The following is a 19,766-nucleotide window of genomic DNA, read 5'->3' as shown; positions in this document are numbered from 1 at the left end:
TCCAACGGTGATTCGAAACTGGCAAAGTAAGCCCAGTGATGATTGTGAAGTGGTGCATAAGATAGGCAAACCCTAGTTATGATTCGGGCATGATAAGCTTTCCTTTTATTGTAATGAGAGGGATACACACTAGGTACATAACTTAGGTGCAATCCGCGACAGCAAAAGAGAGTGATCTCATGAGACAGGGTATAGCTAGCGGTTGGGGAGGAAAGATCTCGCGGATGAGATCTTAGATCACACATTAGGCTAATGGATAGTATTAAATCAGTTATGTGTGAAATTTCTGTTCAATTCTTCTGCATCAATATTATTTACTTGCTAGCTGTAAAGTAAAATGGGTAGTTGGGGTGGATTATATTATGGGGTGAACTCTATCACTTAAGTACGGATTGCTTGGCATTCATGCCAGATTTTGCAGAAAATCAAGAAGAGACACAAAATCCTGAAGGCGAGCAGTATTATGCAGAGGAAAATCCAGAGGTGGGAGTTGATCCGGAGTATGCTTGGGATCCGTATCAAGCTTAGAAGTCGGCTCTGTAATCTTGTCTATTTTATTTCCACAAGGACTGTTTTTAGTATTTCCATATTGGTTTGTAATAAATGAATTCATATGTTGAATTATCTATTTAGAGATTTTGAATTTTAATAAAAGTTTTCATAAATTAATATTTAATGCCTCCGATTTTAGTTCCGAAAATCAGGGAGTTACACGAACCCTTGTGCATTTTGCAAACATGATTAGGGTTTGAGAGATATATGCGGAATATATTCTGTAGGTCTTTTTGTTAACCAAAACAGAAGAAGTGGAAAGTAAGAAGTCAAAAAAACCCCTCTCCCCCTATTTTTTACTTTTGCTCTCTAACTCTCAAAATTGAAAGTTCATTTTGCTAAAATGTGTTTTGGAAGGAGGCTGCCAAACGCCCATAAGTTGAAAAGAAGAAAATAAAAAGTAAAAAATGGGGTTACCAAACACCCTTTTAGTATCTTTTTTTTAATTTTGAACCTTTAACAGTTGTTGAGGTAATGTCTCTTGAGAAACCTTTTTTTTTTTTTTTCACCTTTTAGTTGTTTTTATTGTTAAAAGCATCTAGGTATTGTGCTTTGTATTGGTTATTATTAAGACATTTAAATGTTTTAAATTTCTTAATTTCTGAAATTTCAAAATCTTTTTGTTTATATTTTGGCTTCCCTCGTACGTCCTTACTTGTGAATCATATTTAATTATGCCATTTCTGAATATTGTGGACATGCATGATTTTGAGAACAAAGATGAACTTAGGGACACGGTTTGGCATGCGAAGTTTGAGACGTCACAGTAGATATGGTTTGAATTGTAGGTAAAATAAAGGAACAAGGAACAATATGTGAATCATGTTGGGATTGAGGGTGACATATATGGGTCCCGGAATTGAGGGTAACCTCTATGGGCCCTGTTAATGATGATACAGAACCCTAGGTTTGGCACGGTTGTGATTGCTTCGAGAACTGTTTTAGATTAGAGTGGCAATGTGCTTGAGCATGTCATATCCCGAGGAATTGGGTGTTCCTCCAAGATGGTTTTGTTCCTTCCATGCATGGTCACGAATCGGAGGCTCGGGTAGATAGCCTAATTGCTCTCATCAGGACCTTTATCGGTAAAGAGAAGTCTAATCGCACTAGGGCATACTACCAAGGTTAATGGTAAAAAAGGATCTCGGAGTTGAAATCTTATACTATCACATAGGTTGGCTAGTAACAGAAATCTATCATTAGTTCATTTAATTGCACTACATAGCTTGTTATCTTAATGAGACCTGCTATTGGTATCGACAAGTGAAGTACATACAGAGTACATATGCTATGTGGGGTCCATTATGGGTTCCACACAAATGATCGAATTCGTTAGTAAATTTTAAAATATTTTTTCAAAGACTCCGTAAAATATCAGCTCAATTAAATATGTGTACTGACCAATTGGGGTACATACGATGTACATACACTGTGTGGGGCCCATTTATGTATGTCTTCGACACCTAGCGATGAATACAAGAGAAACATAGTACCGTGAGCATGTGATGCTCAGTAGATGAAACCACGCTTGATTGATAGGGTCCAATTTGTTGACAGTGAATTGAGCAAAGAATTGATTAAGCCCTTATTAATATTCGACTAAGCTAATATTTTACAGTGACCCTCAACGAATACAATTTTTCTACGACCACACTCCACTTAAAAATTAATTATGTTTTACTGGAAATGAGTGTGATTCTAGTATTTTTTTGTAAAAAATATTTGTTATGGGTACAACACTTGTACAATAAATTGTGTAAATAGTCTCACACAAATGATTTAAACCGTTCAATTTGTTCATTTTTTGAAGGGTCCTTGTAAAAAAGTAAGTGCTTGATCCATACAATTTTTTTTCTCTAATCATACAGACAAAAAAATAACGCATAGATTAAGCACTTACCGATATCTGCCTAAATTGATTTGTACAGGAACCCTTCAAAAAATATTTTTGAACAAATTGACAGGTTCGAAATATTTATGTGGAAGCTCAAATGGGTTCCACACAAAGTAGTGTACAATTGTTGTACTCATAGCAATTTTGAATCCCAAAGCATATCCCACGAAATACGATGTATATTTAGTGTATACCAAATGGTGTACTATAGGGCGTGGAAATAGTTAAAACTAAAATGTAAAAACACAAGGATTGTGATTTTGGCACTCAAAAAATTGATGAAGAGGCTCCAAAACTGAATTGGATTACAAAAATGATACTCACACAACAATCCAAACACAACAACTTACACAATCTCTCACATGCATGTGGGCTCCATACACACTACTATGTGTGGGCCCCACATATATGTGAGAAATTGTGTAAGTTGTGTTTGAATTATTGTATGAGTAGTATCTTTGATTGGATTAATACACAAAATGACATCGTTTTGAAATCCCTCCATCAATATTTTTGGAGTTCTAAAATCAATTTCCAAACACTAAGGGCAAAATACACCCAATTTGTACAATGGTGGACCGCATCTTTAATCAGCGGTCCTCATCGTATTGGAAAAATGATCCGAGGAATCTAGGTTAGGACTTCATCGACCATTCTGCTGCAAAGCGAATCGGAATTCTCAGAGAGAGAGAGAGAGAGAGAGAGAGGAGAGGAGAGGAGAGAGAAATTAAGAGAGATGTGGCACGAAGCTCGTAGGTCGGAGAAGAAGGTCCACGACATGATGGACGCGGCTCGGAAGAGAGCTCAGAGACGAGCTGTTTATCTCGCCAAGAGGCGGGGCGATCCTCAGCAATCCATCCAGGTCGTCGGATCCCGTTGCCGCACGTACCGCGACGACGGCCTCTATCAGGCCACCCAGGATCAGCAAGGCCTGTAATGTCCCCCAAACCCTAGAAATTTTCACTTCCCCCAATTCACTCTTTGTTTTTCTCCGTCGCTTTCCTTGTGTTTGTTTTCGACGGAAATTGTCCCAAATTCGTTGTTTTGATGGAATCTATTACAAATTAACAGTTTTGATCGAAGCTATTACAAATTAACAGTTTTGATCGAATGAATAAATGGCTACTTGCTTATGAATCATCCCAATCTTCCTCATCTTTTTTGCTTTGCTTGCTGATGATTCGAGCATTAGTGCTTTACTCGAGATTGATAGCTGATTGAAGGTGAATTTGGGAAATACTAGGACCGCATATATACTTGGGAGGTAAAAGAAAAAAAAAAGAACGAACTGTTATTTTTGGTATCAAACATGTATGTTTGTTACCTCTATGTTGAGAATAGGAGCATCACCAGCCCTGACCCTTTCTTAACTCAAATTTGGGTCGAAAGGTTGATTTCGGTGAGGCATCTCCAATGCTAAACCCTTATTTTTACCGCAATCTGTTACTGAATGGCACACTTGTAATTAATGAGCGGCACACTTGTGATTAATGAGAGTGAAAAGAGGGTTTGAGAAAAAGGATTTGGATTTGGGTCGCCCCCAAATTTGGGTAAGAAAAAGGTAAAACTCAAAATGGGTATGACATTGGAGATGAGTTTTTAAGCTTTTTACTCATATTTTGGGCTTGGGTAGAAAAAAAGGGTAAGGATTTGAGATGCTCTAAGTTGAAATGTAAAGATAAATGAGTTTTCATAAATTTGAATACAGAAACTGAAAACTGACATATTACCAAACTGAGGCTAGATAGTAGACTTCACTTGTGCTTTAGATAAGCGTGATGTACTATTAAAATACAACAGCATATTCGATGAGCTTAATGACATCTATGGCTAGTATTAGAATTTATTATTTCAGAAACATAAACTTTCTTGCACTTCGGGAAAGGCATACGCTTTGTGTGCTTCATTCAAGTTGTGTCTTTCAGTGGTTAAACCAGACAAAGATTGCATTTTGCTGAGCATTGTGTCAAGCAATGCGTAGGGTCCTTTTTGATGATTGTGGGTGTAGATGATGGACAAACAAGCTTCAAATATACTCCCAGTTTCTGTGGAGAATGAGATATTTTTTGGTGTTGCATTGTGGTGCACAGTTTAAACATGCAACTTGTGTATGGTACTGTTCACTTTCTTTTTGTTGCTTCTTGATAAATGTTTTAATATAAATCAACTCTGGCTTAAACAGGAGTAAATGTTTGGGAGTAGTGGGTGGTATTATGGGTTTTCGATATCAATGATTCAACTGTTGAGGGGTAGCAATAGCATTATTTAGTATGCGCATTACGGTATGGTAGCATGGGCATAATTCAAATTATGAGATTCCTAAGAGGGATAGATGCCTAATAGTTCAAATCACAGCTTTTGAGATTTGGGATCTTAAGGTTATCCAAATGGAAAAATTCTTCTTGGCCCGAGTAGTACTCTAGTAATTTAGGGAAGGTCTTGAAGTCTTATGGCTCACTTAGGATGTGTTTGGGTTCTGGTAAGGAAGAGGGTCGATGGTAGACACTCCAATCTGTTTTCTGTCCACATCATCATCGTCCTAAAAGTGGGCATTGTGAAGATTTCCCATCCTATCCCATGTTTGGACTTTGGGTGGGATCGATATTATTAGATGCCTCATGCTTTATTGTATCCTTAGCAGTAGGGAGCTCCTAAAGTGGTGCTGCTCCCACCTTAGGAACTCACTCTTGCGCTCCCAAGTAAGGAGTTGACAGGAGCCCACTCCTATTGAGATAGCAGCACGCTCCTTATGAAGATGGGAGCTTTTGTACTATCCTTGGATAAAAAACACCAATATTTATCATCTGGCTTTATTAATGGGTCTTTATTGAACTCATATATCTAGCCCAAGTCATGATATCTTGAAAAGCAAACCATATATTATAATACTAGCCCATTTCTCACACTTATGGTGGTCTTGGCCCATATTTATACTCCCTAAAATGATTGTACTTATAAAGTGTATATTCTCATGCTACATTAATTGTGTAATATATGTACACGTTCCTTTCACACTCCCAACCTTGGGAGCTTCTATATTCCCCCACTCCCCTACTCCGGCTTTGGCTCCCACTCCGTGCAACTAAGATTGTATCCGTTATGGAGATAACACTTTTGGAGTGACATGTTAACAATAGTAACAATCATTTCCCAAATTAAGCCCAAGTATGTTACCGATTGATGTAAATGGTTAAGTGTAGGGATGTCATTTGACAACCTTGTACCATATCCAGTGAATCTTTTACAGTTTTTATCGTATAGAGCTGACGTGACTGGTTTCCACATCACGCCATGTCATTCATATGATAAGCCATGTTGATGTGGATACAAACTCGGAATAGAAAAAGCACTCCAAACACGGGATGAGGTTGAAGTCTGGGTCCATATATGGTCTTATCCAATCAGCCCTCCCATAGTAGAACCCCTAACACACCCTTAGTGAGGGTAGAATATAAAGTTTCCTATCGATTTGAGATGTGTAGATTGTAGCGCAATGGAGAAGGTATTGAAGGCTAGTTTGCAACTTCTATATCTTTTACACATCAGCGATGTAGGTGTCCAATGCGCAAAATATGGACTCGGCACACATATCTTTGAAACTCCCCATGCTTCTTAGCTGTTGTTTGTTTAAGGAAAAGATTCATGTAGCGTGATGCTTATGGTTCAGTTTCTATCATTTTTATTGATTGGAAATACATTTCTCTTCTATTTCAGGATACCGTGGAATGGGAAAGAAGATATCTTAATTGACCGGTATATTGCCCCTCCCTCCCTTTTCTCTCTCTGCGTGTTATAGTGTTCTTGTAGTGGGGAAGGTGTTCTGATATAAGATCATCCTTTTCTTTTCTTTTTTTTATAGATTTGATGGTCGCGCTCTTCTCGATTTTATTCGAGATTCCAGTTCCCGACGATTTCGGGCCCCCGAGAAGACAGAGGAAGAAGAGGAATTAGAAGAGTTTGTTAATTTTGAGCGTTATCGGGATTTAATTAAGCATCAACGTAGAGGATGTCGGTACTTTTTTTATTTTTTGTCATTTGTTGAATTAGAAAATTACATATGCGTAATTTATATATCTTCTAATTACTATGTGAATTTGTCAATTGCTATGTGTGCTTGTCTGGAATCATCTTTGTCACGACGGATTATTTACTAACAGTTAGCTAAGTAGTGCCTATTAACAGTTGGCGATGAGGAGGGTTTGCAGCATGTGAATCAAGAGATGGAGGCCAAGGCTGCTGCTCTATTTGGATCTGACAGGTTCACAATCTTTTTCTTCTCATAGAACTTTCTGTCTCTGTTGAAGTGCCAACTCATTCGTTTGTGTAAGCCATTATGAGTACAAGAATCATGCATACACAAGCGGACAGTTAATTTAGTTACTATTGAAGCTGGTAGTTAATCTACTTACTCACTACTGAATAAAATGTGAGACAGCATTTATCTCTTTTTCTTCTTCTTCTTCTTCTTCTTCTTTTTTTTTTTTTTGCAATGTCGAATGACCACTTTTGTAATTTTAAATATGACATTTTTCTGAACTTCATTTTAGCGTAGTGCTACTTTGGTAGCCTTGCCTTCTGCTATTGAAATTGGTAAGGAGGAATTAGTTGACAAATGTATATGTACCATCTTTAATATCCTCTTCATGAGTAATTCTTTTGTGTAACAGCTCATGTTTGTTTGTCTGTATCTGGTAGATCTCATCCGGCTCAGGCTCCAGCAAGCAAGGGCTCATATTCACAGGTGGCTTTCTCTTATGATGGGGATGGAAAAGAGGAAACTAATTATTCAGATGGGGATGAGGATGATGACGATGATGAAGACGAAGATGATGAGGATTTTAACAGTGATGATAGCAATGATGAAGAGATGGAGAAAATCGCAAAAGAATTTGGTGTCAAGAGGTATGGTTGGCTTGTTTACATGGATAAAAAAGCAAAAGAGGAGGAAAAGAGGCAAAAAGAAGTGGTCAAGGGGGATCCTTCCATTGTAAGTTTGTCAAAACAACAGTTGACCGTTTCATTTCAAGAGGAAAAAAAAATGCAATGCACTTACGTTGTTTGTCTGGCGTACTTTTGTGTTCTCCAGAGGAAGCTTACTCGAAAGGAAAGGAGGAAGGTTTCTCAGATAGAAAGAGAGAGAGAAAGAGAAGCTGCCCAGGTTACAGGCACTCGGTTGCTTCATCGTGATCCATATAGGTAAATGGTAGTAATGTGGTCTCTTTCTTAACTTGTCTGGGAAGTCATCTGATAAGCATCCGAAATCAATGAACAACTAGATGCCAACTGGTTGAATTGAGTATTGTGTGATTGTTTTTCACTTAGTACAAGCCATAATTTGCAGGGAGCCTAGACGAAGTCCAACTTATGAGGCTTATTCTCGTTCTAGAAGGTGGGCTACGTTCTTTTCTTTTTCTTTCCTATTTTTGTGGTTGTGTGCACACTAATTTGCATGGACTCTTCAATATAAATCCAAACTCCTGTCGTACATTTAACACCTAGACAGGGGTGTGGATTTGTCTGATACGCTCTGTCAGACACTTACTGTTGTAGTTGTCTTTAACATTGTCCTTATGTGTGTATCTTGTGCATTATTGCTATAAAATGAGTGAAGTGTCCTATGTTTTGTAAGACACCATTTGTTTCCTCAAAATAAATTACATATGAAAGTTATCATCCCTTTTTTGGTGGTGCTAATACGAATGTATTAGCACCACCCATACTGGTGTCCATGTAACATAATTTGTATTCTTGTGATTATTGGGGATTCTAATGACAGCAGTCTTGTTACATAAATCTTATTATTATAATTTATGTCGGCAGATCCAGATCAAGGTCACGGTCACACTCCCCATCCCACTCAAGGCGCTATGCTCGTGGTGTCCATTCTAATGATGGTCATCGAAGCAAGTCAAAGCCTTCAAAAATAGAATATATTACTGAATTTGCGGGATCTGCTGATGGGGATGAGCCAAAGCTTGAAGGATTCTCTCCTCCACCTTCTCCATCCAAAGCCGATGTGTTGAACCGGTCGGAGCACTCGACCTTTGATTCTTGCAATGATAGATTGGACAGTCTTTTCTCTGCTGCAGCTTATCGTCAATTATGTTACCCCTGAGGCAATCATTTGTGGATTAGAATATATGAAGCCTAGGTTATCAGCATAAATGCTGAAAGGGAGAGGGAAGGAAGCTTCTTTTATGAAGCTCATTTCCCCTTGACATGGACTTTGTCTCTATGCATCCAAGTTTCCTGCAACCATTGAAATGGTTGTCTGATGCATGTCCTTTTTGCAGGCCAGTGACTGGTCAAATACTTGAGGCCTTGCATACGGATCCTGCTTCCAGTGTCTCCCTTGATAAGGAAAAGAATACTAAAGTTTTGCCACAAATTAGGTATTGTTTTTTGGGGTTAAGTTATTGGCATTAAATTATAATTGGTTAAAGCAAAAAAAGATTACAGCTGAACTTACCAGAGAGATGCATGTGTGGATAGCGGGGAACTTATTGTTCTGATCATTTTTGTTTCATATGTTTCTTCTATGGGCAGCACTTCGTCAGCATTGGCAAGGCTAAGCAAGTCTACTACTAGTGGGGGCGTTTCGAAACAAGAGGAGAAGAAGGAAACACCTCAAGAGCGACTTAAACGAATAATGAGCCGGCAACTTAATAAGCAAAGTATACCTTGCTCTATGTGCATTCTAGTTGTATAACAGCCATGCAGTGTTAACTTTTCCCTGAGCTGACAGAGCTTCAAAGGAGGCACTGTTTATTGTTATAATCCATTTCTTTCTCACATGCATTTCTGTAATATAGTTGTGAATCTTTGTTTTGCCTTGATTTTGGTTACTTCCACAGTCAAGAAAGATACTGCTGTTGAAATGGCCAAGAAAAAGGAGCAGGAGCGCCAAAGGAATGAAAAACTTGCAGAAACTAGCAGATTGAGTCGACATCGGCGTCGCAGTCACAGCAGAAGTTACAGTCGATCCCCTCCGAGGTACTGTAATGGCATCTCTTTTTCTGTGAATAGTGAGTGGCCGTAGGATCGTAGTGGGTTAATGAATACTAGGTTGCTGCTGATGTTGCTCCATTTGCTCAAAACCAAGACCTCACAGAGATAGAGTGCTGCTACACGATCTTAGGCATGTTGCCCAGGCCAGTATAATGGCTTCTTGCAGGCATGAGATGATGCCCTTTCTGCTACTTGGTTTACTACGGTTATCGACTCTATTTTATTTGTATACTTAGACTGACTTGAGAGAAGAAACTGAAGGTTAAGTGAAACTTCACGGGAGACTGTTAATACGGTGGGAAGCCAATTTCCTCTAACACTACTTTGTGCCCCTCTTGTCTGGTCCTGATTTTCGTGTCTTCCCAGTATTCCCCTTAGTTTTTTATACACTACTCATACAGCGGTGACCGACCTTTCTATTTCCTACACTTAGTTGACCCACCCACAAGCTCTACTTCTTATAGGGTGTTTTCATTGTGTTCTACTTAAATGAAGATTCATAATGAGAATGTAGGTTGTTAATTTGAAAGCTGGGGTGATGGATACTTGGATTGCAAAGGATGCTTGGTGGGTGTGAGCATGTTTGCGAGTGTGTGTGTGTGTGTGAGAGAGAGAGAGAGAGAGGGAGAGAGAGGACTTTTACATTCTTTAATGACCATGACGTGTTTTATTCACCCCCTTCTGGTGTGTTTCGTGACAATTTAAATCAACTTAAGTTTTCTGTCACTGGGGTGCAATCATCTATTGCTTACTGCAGAAGAAGTAGGCGGAGCAGAAGTCCAAGTAGAAGCAGTTCTCGAAGATATCATTCTCGGTCTCGTTCTCCCTCCCATTCTCGTTCCATTTCACGCTCTCGCTCTCCCAGGTAGTATTGCCATTTCTTTCTTTTTTTTCCCTAATGAGATGTGAACGTTGTGGACACCCTGGCAATGATGAGATTGCTAATGTTGCAGGGTAAGAAGCCGTTCAAGGTACTAAGAAAGATAGTATCTGGGGTCACTTTGGGGAGAATGATTAATGCATAAGCCTTTGTCTCAAAAGTAAGTATATTGTAGAACGAAGAGAAGCAGCAGCAGCTAGCTCTCATGTCCTTGTATGTGGAATTGTCATGGTGATTTTGTAAAGAGAAGCGATGACACTCGGCTATCTCGTGTTTTTTCTTTGCTCATCAGTTCTGGAAGTTCTAGTGCGTTTCTGTGGGATAAGTTCGAGTGATTTATACTGTTAGCTATTAGTTTTTGGTCAATACTACGCTTTATTTGCGTTTTCGTGCACTAGTGATGTTGACTTGCGCAATAATCTTGCCAGTGATTTGGATGTTTAATTTGTCCAGATCCCTCAAAGCTGAAGAAATAGTAGTTTTTTGGATGCCGTTTCTTTTATGTAACTTGCATTCCAACAGATAAAATGGATGCAATTAACGTAACCTGGAACATGAATCTGTTAATTGGTAACTTAATCAAGTGCCTGAGTATAGTCCCAAACAAAGCTGTTGCTTTTTAACGACACGTCCAAAGTCTTTACCCTATACTCCACATTGCACTTTTAGTCGTACAATCATACGTGTGGTTCCTGTATATTTTCAGACTTCTATACTGCATAGTAGTTCAGAAAAACAAGATTCAAGGACAGGTTTATGGGACTCGGAATCTCCTAACGCTTATATTTAGAGTTTGAGGGATAAGGAGATCCTTCACTATTCCATCATTTGAATACACTCCAAGGCCTGTTTGGTATGTGTCAACAAAATTCGGAGACTAGGCACTATAGTTCGAATGGATTTATACAGTGAAATCTGGATACCATTTGGCAACCCAACTGCAGAAATCGATCAACAAAGACAATCCTGGAACCTCTTTCCAACCCAGAGTGAAATTGTGGAAAGCAATCTGGAGTCTCAATGTTCCCACCAAGATCAGAATCTTCTGGTGGCGGGTGTGTAAAAATGGGCTGTCGACAAAAGAAAACCTATTTCGCAGAAGGTGCGTTCCCTCTAACATCTGTCCCATTTGCAATTCAGAGGTTGAGTCCATTGAACATCTCCTTTTTTACTGTTCTTGGGCTCGCGCGGTCAGGTTTGGATGCAATATCATGTTTAACGGTCCACGTGGGAGTCCTAATTCAGCAATCCAGTGGATGGCAAAAATCTATCAAGCTCTGAATAAGAAAGAGGCTACTGCTATGGTTAGTAAGGTTGCTTTCATCTCATGGAACATCTGGAAATCAAGGAATAACTTTATTTTCCGGAATTATGATAAAAATTTTCCGGAACGAGAACGTGAACCCAGCTGTTGTTATGTCTAAGGCAAACTTTGCCTGTTTGGAGTTTCAAAATGCTTGTGCGATTCCTACAGTCCATATGGAAAACCAACCTGTTATAGACGGTTTGTCTACTTGGGTGGCTCCGGACTTGATGAATGTTAACGCAAATTGTGATGTGGCTTTCAAGAACGGTGATGATCTCAGGTATAGTGTAACAACCCGACCCGGCTAACCATGGACCCTCTTTCGGCCCAAACACTTGGCTTGAAAATGTATACCTAAGAAGGTACCATGTAGCTTTTAGGTGGGTGTTAATATAACACATGAGGCTTTAGCTTCCAACCAATATGGGACTAAACGCTCTCAAACCCTCAAATCCGGGACATTACATATAGCCAACCTGGGTCCAACCTATTTGACCCATGTAATTGACGGAAGGTGGTTCACACACGTGAGTATAACCCTTTTCCAGCCTACGTCATGTGTGACATTAGCCGGAGCGGTTACCTCATATGCCGAACACATACATACTTGGAGGGCAAGTTTGAAGGTTCTATATAAGGAACAAAGATAAACCCTATAGCTAAGAGCTACGCTGCTCACTCTAACGCTAGAGCTTCCTTACTCTTCTTCTACCTCCATATACTTCACCATCATTAAGGGTTATCATCGGGCCAGCCCAGCCCGTCAAGTCGCTGCCCAAGCCCGCCCACGGGCCGGGCCGACCGGGCTTTTTCTTTTTGGCGGGCCGGGCTACCTACCATAAATTGAAGCTCAAGCCCGGCCCACGGGCTAGCCCAATTGGCAGGCCGGCGGGCCAAAAGCTGGGCGGGCTTAAATGTCCTTGGGCAAAACTAAACCAAGGGAAAAAAGAAAGGTTTTTTGGGATTTTGGGCTAATAGGCGGGCCCGTTGGCGGGCTTTTGGGCGGGTACCACGGGCGGGCCGAGTAAAAATTCATAGGCCCGAACCCGCCCATTACAAACTACGGGCCGGGCTAGCCCGCCCGTTATACAGGCTCGGGCCGGGTAAAAGCCCGGCGGGCCAAGCGAGCTTTGGGCGGATCGGGGGCCATCGAGCTAAATGATGACCCTTAACCATCATAGTGCCTTCCTGGTCAATTGCGACCTATTAGGCAAGTGGAGAAGCCCTAGTCCGCATCCCAACTACAATACCACTAGGTCCTATGTCGATAAACCAACACACCACAACTGATATCCCGATTCTTAAAATTACTCAAACAAACATTGTATAACTAATCACCACTCTATAATAATCCTGCATTATACTATATCATCCCCTCCTATTCCATCTCTACCAATATCCCTCCCTAATTTTGACCGCTAACAAATGGGCCGTTAAAGGGGAACAGTTTCCATTTTGCTATCTTCGTGTCCTCCTTGTGAATTAACGCACATATTCGATATTTTGCACGAAAGATCGAGTGGAGATGAAGTCATTTACATTTGAACTTGAAGGCAACAGAGCCCCCACCTCTGGGAAGAGTGAATGTGCACCACAGATTATGTCTCAACCAATCTATGCCTTTACTTGGGCTATAACGTACTTAGCATCTTTCTCTTTTTCTAGTAATCCCGTGAGATTCACGGGATTTGTGCTGGACCTTCTTCTTCTTCTAAAGTAAGGAGAGATATCAAATGCTTCTTCAACTCCCTTCACTTTATTCCAAATCCCCATCACAAGCAGACAGACATCCAGGGCAAGTGCTACCTACTTTTCAGCTAGAATTCACACTTTTTGGTTATTAGATTTAGCAAGTTGATCAAAAGTTCCGATCACCACACGGGTCCGATCACCTTTTTTTTAATTATTATTTTCTTTTTCGCCTTTTGGTTTTAGAACTATACTTGTGTTTCTATTGGAAGGGATCATGGAAAGTTACTCCAACAGGAAGAGCTTCGCCTCTAATTTTAAAGAAAGGCTGTTATCCCGACAACGCTCTAGAACTGTACCGCTAATTCTAGAGATAGTCTCAGCATGTTATATATCGTAATTCTAACTCGCAGCTGCTCAAAAAGATTTAATTTACCGTGATGGGATAGGAGCAGATCAATTCAACATGGGGCACGTCACACGTGGAGTAACTGTCCCCACTAACGTTTTTTAGATTACAGTTTTGCCCTTTAACTTTAGAAAACATTAACCATATCTCAATGAACGGAGCTAAGCTTCAAAAATAATATCAAAACACACACACACACACACAAAAACATACAGAAATATATATGTACAACCGTGATGGAAAATAAAGCTGTGTGTTGCAAGCTCTCGATTACCTTTGTGATACTATTAAGCCCCCTAAACCGCCACTTTTAACTTATTTGTCCTATGTTTTAACACAAAAATTGAAGCAAGAATGTGTTTCATTTCATCCATGTAATTTTATCCCTCTTTTATCTTCTACTCATTTTCACTCAAACTCTTCTTCGAAGGATCTCATGTATTCATCTTTTCTCTTTCAATGCTCTCTTCATTCTGATTTATATATTATTGACCCCTACCTACTTCCTTTCCAATCTACGCATATCATTCTTCCTCTCTCTTTGCTCAAGGGATTCTCTCCCTTCTCTTTACTCTCTTTTCGTCTGTTACTTTTTCATTCATCGTCTACTGTGTCTTTCGTCGTCGTTTCTTATCGCTCTTTCAAAATTCCAAGAAAAGTTGAAGAATAGAGCAAACAAATAATTTTTGTTTTTGACAAGTATAGAGTAAACAAATTCAAATCATAAAAAATTAAAACCTTTAGTGAAAGTACTCAAATGCCTTTAGTGGCTGCCATAGTTTATTAATTTAGCATAAACAAAGAAGCAAAGATGTCCCTACCTATTTCTTCTTAAACCAACTTTCTTAGGCTTTAACGACCCCATTTTTTATACTTTATTTTTGTGTTTTTTGTATTTTAGTAGTAAAAAGATGGATGAAGCACATGGGAGGGTGTATCTCTTGGAAAACTTGAAGCTTATGATTATAGGCATGCATTAGGCTTAAGAATACAAACTTATATACTATATGATCATAAGTGTGGTACACCTCTACCCTACAAAATGATATTTATCCTTGTAAGCATGCTTTGCCATCTTATAATCACATTCATATATATAATGTTATCACAATAATCGCGGTTTACCGATGCAAATTATGCTTCTTTTTTGTTCTATGACTAATTTTTATGGGTAGATCTTTTGTTAAAAAAATGATGTGTTTTAAACGTTTATTTATTAATATCTCTCTCCTTGCATACAACTCACTTTATCCTGATATCACTACTCCGGACCAACTAATACATGTGGAGGTTTTCCAAGGAATGGACAGTCCTGTTGAGGTTTTCTGTTAGCTTTTTCGGGTCAATATGATAATCAAAATTGTTTATCAATTGTTAGAATTCGTTGAGAACTTTAATCGTACCAATGATACTGGCGTGCGTAACAACGGAACTCATTCATTTCATTTGAACATGTGTTATATGATATCCGACCAAAACTGTTTTCGCCATGGTCGGTATGCTGATAGGTCTGGCTAAGTTATGAACAATTTCAATTATTGAAATAAGTTCGAAAAGGATTCACATAAAAATCACGACTGCAGGGTCGTCTTGTTCCTTACTTCCTTCCCGGGGAGGATCGCAGGCAATGATTGATTAATAATGCCAGTGAAAGAAGCTGGCTGGCAGCTGCTTGAAAAGTTATTCCAAATGTACAAAGTTAAGTTTAGTATAATACTTTGATTAGGAATAATGTACAAAATGGCTGCTTGAAAAGTTACCGAAATTTCGTACCACTAGTATTATAAGCTCATAAAGTGAGGTATAAGTTAATTCCACTTATAATCCTCGTAGAACCCGCGTAAATCATGATCATCATTAATTTTAAGGTCAAGATGCACACAAACTGATCCAGATGTCCGATCATCAAAAAAGATTCTAATTGTTTTGTTTCTATTATGTGTTTTGTGATTATCCACTGAGCGTTCATTAGCATAACAACAACAACAATTGATAGGTTCCTCATCTCTAGAATCCTAGCTAGCTTGTTTTCCGATCCAATGCACGTAAAGAAAAACGATCATTCTCGAGAGATATGTGTATTCGAAGATTTCTTGTTTGCAAGTGTAGTTTAGAATTAGAAAATGGAGTATCTCCAGTGGGATGGCTAAAATTGGATGGTCAAATGGAAGATTTTTATAAAAATAGGACCCACCTATTGATTGATAAGTGATCATTAGTTTATCGAGTGGATCTAATCCCAATGGACTACTTAATTTTTTATATAAAACACAAAAAGAAAAAAAAAAGAAATTAGCAATTGAAATATCGTTTTAGAGTGCTGCTATGTGTACATAAATGTACATATCATGTACATATGGATTTTGTGGAGCCCACCTCGGGTCCCACAAAGATGATCTGAGCTGCCCATTGTTTTTAAAACATTTTTTTATGGAGCCCTGTAAAAAATCAGCTCAACCCGATATCAAATGCCCATAGCTTTATTGATCATCTTAAGTAAAGCAATGACAACAAAAATATAACCAATTGGGACTAGCTCAGTTGGGCGCCATGACTCTTGCATCTCACTAGAAGGTTAGTTTGAGTCTTCCCACCTGCGTGTGGGTATTTTTTTTCTGTGTATTTGTTAGAGTTATTTCTCCCTTTAATAGGACTTGTAGTTGAGTTTGACTTATTTATCCTATTGATTCAATTATTGGATTTGATTATCTCATGAACTCTGACACAATGGATGCAGTGTCTTGTAATTTATACTTTGTACTCTATACATGATGTAATGATCTCTTCTACCGATTGACAAAAAAAAAATGACAACGAAAATATGAAAAGGTCAACCTACTCTATCCATAAAACCACACATTTTATTCCAAAAAAAAAAAAATTTTTTTAATTTGAAAATTGGGCCCGAATTTCCCTCCCGACATCAACTTTGTTTGATGCTTTTGTTGCAACATCAACATTTTCAAAACCTCACATTTGATCTTTAAAAAAATTGGAAAATAATTTTTTATATTCAAAAATCGGGCCCACACTATTTAATGAGTACATAAACAGGTGGCTAAATGTACGTAGTGATAAGTTTATCCTGTTACATGATATAATGATATCTCTTCTACCGATTGACAAAAAAATATGGCAACGAAAATATGAAAAGGTCAACCTACTCTATCCATAAAACCACACATTTTATTCCAAAAAAAAAAACAGTTTTTTTAGTTTGAAAATTGGGCCCGAATATCCCTCCCAACATCAACTTTGTTTGTTGCAACAGAAACATTTTCAAAACCTCACATTTTATCTTTAAAAAAATTGGAAAATTATTTGTTTATATTCAAAAATCGAGCCCACACTATTTAATGAGTACATAAACAGGTGGCTAAATGTACAGAGTGATAAGTTTATGGATCAATTTATGTAGTTCATTGGAGTTAATTTCCGCACATTCAAAAGGTAAAGTTTTATCCGTTCACACCATATATCAGTGATAATTTATAGGGTCCATCGGAGATGACGAGAAAATTCTTGGTCAAAAAAGTCATTCAATCAAATCAAATTGGTGATAATGAAAGATGAGCTAGAGTACTGTTGGGTGTGTGGTTCATTTAATTGTGTGAAAACCTACGTATGATAAGAGCATTCGACATTGTAGCCGTGGGGATAGGACTAGCTAAAGATATTGTTGAGTGGCGAGGGCAAAATATTGATGGTGGCTTAATTGACTAATCAAAGGTTTAAGGGAACATCGCATCCCATGTTGTAGGCCAGAATATTCACGAGGAAAGACAAGGCAACCAATGCTGCCCGCTACGTGATATTAATTATTTGCATTTTCCAAATGTCCCCCGGTTCAGGATTCTGATTTTGAGAGGGCAAAATCTTGTCCGCGTGCTGTCAATTCTTGTGTTGGCCTCTCCACATGAGGCTTACTTTAGTTTGAGACTCCCTCGCAATTTTCTAGGAAATTAAATAGAAGTTATTATTATTATTATTATTCTTTGTACTCCCTCCGTTCCTAATTAATGATCCGATTTGGTCTCCAATGCAGTTTTTAAATTGTTAATATATTTCAGTCTACAATGAATTTTATGTGCAATATGAATCTTATATGATATATCTCAATTAGTTCTATTATACAAAAATTTTAAAATCTTTAAAGACATTGTAGATTGAAAGATATTAATAATTTAAAAATTGCATTGGAGACAGAACCGGACCATCAATTTGGAACGGGGGGAGTATTTCTTTTGTGAAAGTACACGAAGACTCAAAATTATCACTTTTTATACGAAGACCCCCTAACATTTAAAATCGCACATATAGACCCCCTTAACTATAATTGTTAACCAATCAGCACTCTTCTGTCAAAAAAAACTGTTAAGATGAATGGGTCAGTGTGGACAATTTTTATAGATTAAGGGGTTGGTGTGGGTGATTTTTAAGGCGTAGAATCGTCATTTCCCCTTATTCCGTTAACGTAGTTAGACAATTTTTCATTTCATATAGTTACGGTGGTCTATATGGGCGGCTTTAAACGTTAGGGGCTTATTCGGTTACGGATTGGGATTTTGGACTCAAAATTATTACCCTACTTCAACATCCACTCATTACCCCTATCTCCAACCACTACTTTCATTTTTTTTTATATCTCTCTCAAATCATTACCCTATCTCTCTACCTTAATCATTACAAATTCAAATCCAAAACCCTTCAACCGAACAAGCCCTAGGGGTTTTCATGAAAAAAAAGTGATAGTTTAGGGGGTCTTCGTGTACTTTTACCTATTTCCTTTTCAATTTTGAGGGTGCGGCCAGACAACCTCATATCATGCACCCTGCAGTGTCGTTCCCAATTTTCTCTTAGTGCTTTTGTATTTAATTTTTGCTCTCACAAACTTCAATAGTTCATAATGCTTTTTAAAAACGCTTCCACGCTCTCATTTTCACATTGGCTCACATGATATGTCTTAGACATAGAACTCCACCTTAGCCTTAGGCCAGCATACCCATGTAGAGGACAACTAGCTGATGGCACAATTGAATGGAGCTTAGCCGGCCCCCGCCTGTTGAGTATTTTCACAACCGTTTTGGTTACGTTTCTTGGTGTTCTGTAGCTCTCAATGTTCGTGAGCGTATGGTAGTAATGGTCCACCCGTTCCCATTAGTCCTACAAATCTGATCTCTCTCTCTCTCTCTCTCTCTCTCTCTGATCCTTTAACTTGACAGGACAAGGGGATCATCCAATAGATTACTTGGAAGGTGTCCCATTGGTTTCAAATTCAAACAACAGGTTGACCTTTCGATCCCACATGTAACATGTTGGTGCGGTTAATGTGAGGCCAACCTACTGGGCTAGCGTGTCATGGTTTAACCATCCCGGTTCCACATTGATGCATACACTTAAGTTTAATTAACATTTTGATCAAGACATGAGGTCAGGGTTTAAAATTTTAATTACAACTTGACCTAAATTATGAACCATTCCGGCAGGGTTACTTTAGTGGCTACCCAATTCTACTATTACACGGGTGGTTGATCGGAGAAAAAAACTGATATAGCGTCCGTTCAAAATTTGACAATTAATTAAATTTTGTCATGAAACGTTTGAATCACATTGAGCATTTTTTTGTTCTATTCATGCATGGGTGCGAACTGGCGAGAGTTTTTTTTTTTGGTTGTTAAAATGGTAGGAGATTTCATTCATACGAAAACGCATATATACAACCAAAGACTATCTCAATCAGAGATAGTGATAGGAGGTTTAGATTACACGCATATAAATCCAGAACCTCACAACAGCAACAACCTCTTAGACGAAACAGAAACATTATTAGACTTCAGATCTGGGAGACCAGAATTTGGGGTAGGAACACCCGTACTGGGGGAGACCCAACCGGGAGGAAACATAGAAAGACCCTAAACAAAACCCAAAAAAATTGAAAACCTAAAACCTAACCCTAACCATCTGCTACTGCCACCATCACAGAATCAAATTGTCAGCCCCTGCCGCCCCAAAAACCCCTGTTTGCTGT

The 19,766-nt window shown here is 38.6% G+C and overlaps 1 protein-coding gene across 5 annotated transcripts; it reads left to right on the top strand.

The window, feature by feature from the left end:
- Positions 1 to 3,000: 3,000 nt before the first annotated feature.
- Positions 3,001 to 10,841, top strand: LOC131336552 (uncharacterized). 5 transcript variants are annotated; one of them, XM_058372428.1, is made up of 13 exons: positions 3,001 to 3,379; positions 6,161 to 6,199; positions 6,306 to 6,454; positions 6,629 to 6,704; positions 7,142 to 7,433; positions 7,533 to 7,642; positions 7,788 to 7,835; positions 8,267 to 8,473; positions 8,740 to 8,838; positions 8,993 to 9,120; positions 9,301 to 9,439; positions 10,212 to 10,319; positions 10,408 to 10,841. In XM_058372428.1, the coding sequence occupies exons 1-13, from the start codon at positions 3,183 to 3,185 to the stop codon at positions 10,430 to 10,432; spliced, it is 1,617 nt and encodes a 538-aa protein (XP_058228411.1). In that variant the 5' UTR covers positions 3,001 to 3,182; the 3' UTR covers positions 10,433 to 10,841. The 5 variants fall into 5 exon arrangements, with proteins under 5 accessions (XP_058228411.1, XP_058228412.1, XP_058228414.1 ...); XM_058372429.1 differs by having other exon boundaries at positions 3,061 to 3,379; positions 8,273 to 8,473; XM_058372431.1 differs by lacking the exon at positions 7,788 to 7,835 and having other exon boundaries at positions 3,061 to 3,379; positions 8,273 to 8,473.
- Positions 10,842 to 19,766: the final 8,925 nt, after the last annotated feature.

The sequence above is a fragment of the Rhododendron vialii genome, chromosome 8a, assembly GCF_030253575.1.
Source record: "Rhododendron vialii isolate Sample 1 chromosome 8a, ASM3025357v1".
Taxonomy (NCBI): Eukaryota; Viridiplantae; Streptophyta; class Magnoliopsida; order Ericales; family Ericaceae; genus Rhododendron; species Rhododendron vialii.
The sequence above is the reverse complement of the archived record's forward strand: the minus strand, read 5'-3'. Positions and strand labels throughout refer to the sequence as shown.

What these genes read in the sequence shown, in the direction of transcription:
- LOC131336552 (XM_058372428.1), top strand. Translation starts at nt 3,183, where the DNA reads ATGTGGCACGAAGCTCGTAGGTCGGAGAAGAAGGTCCACGACATGATG. An exon ending in ACCCAGGATCAGCAAGGCCT is followed by an intron (nt 3,380 to 6,160) that starts GTAATGTCCCCC and finishes CTTCTATTTCAG; the next exon opens with GATACCGTGGAATGGGAAAG. An exon ending in CTTCATCGTGATCCATATAG is followed by an intron (nt 7,643 to 7,787) that starts GTAAATGGTAGT and finishes CATAATTTGCAG; the next exon opens with GGAGCCTAGACGAAGTCCAA.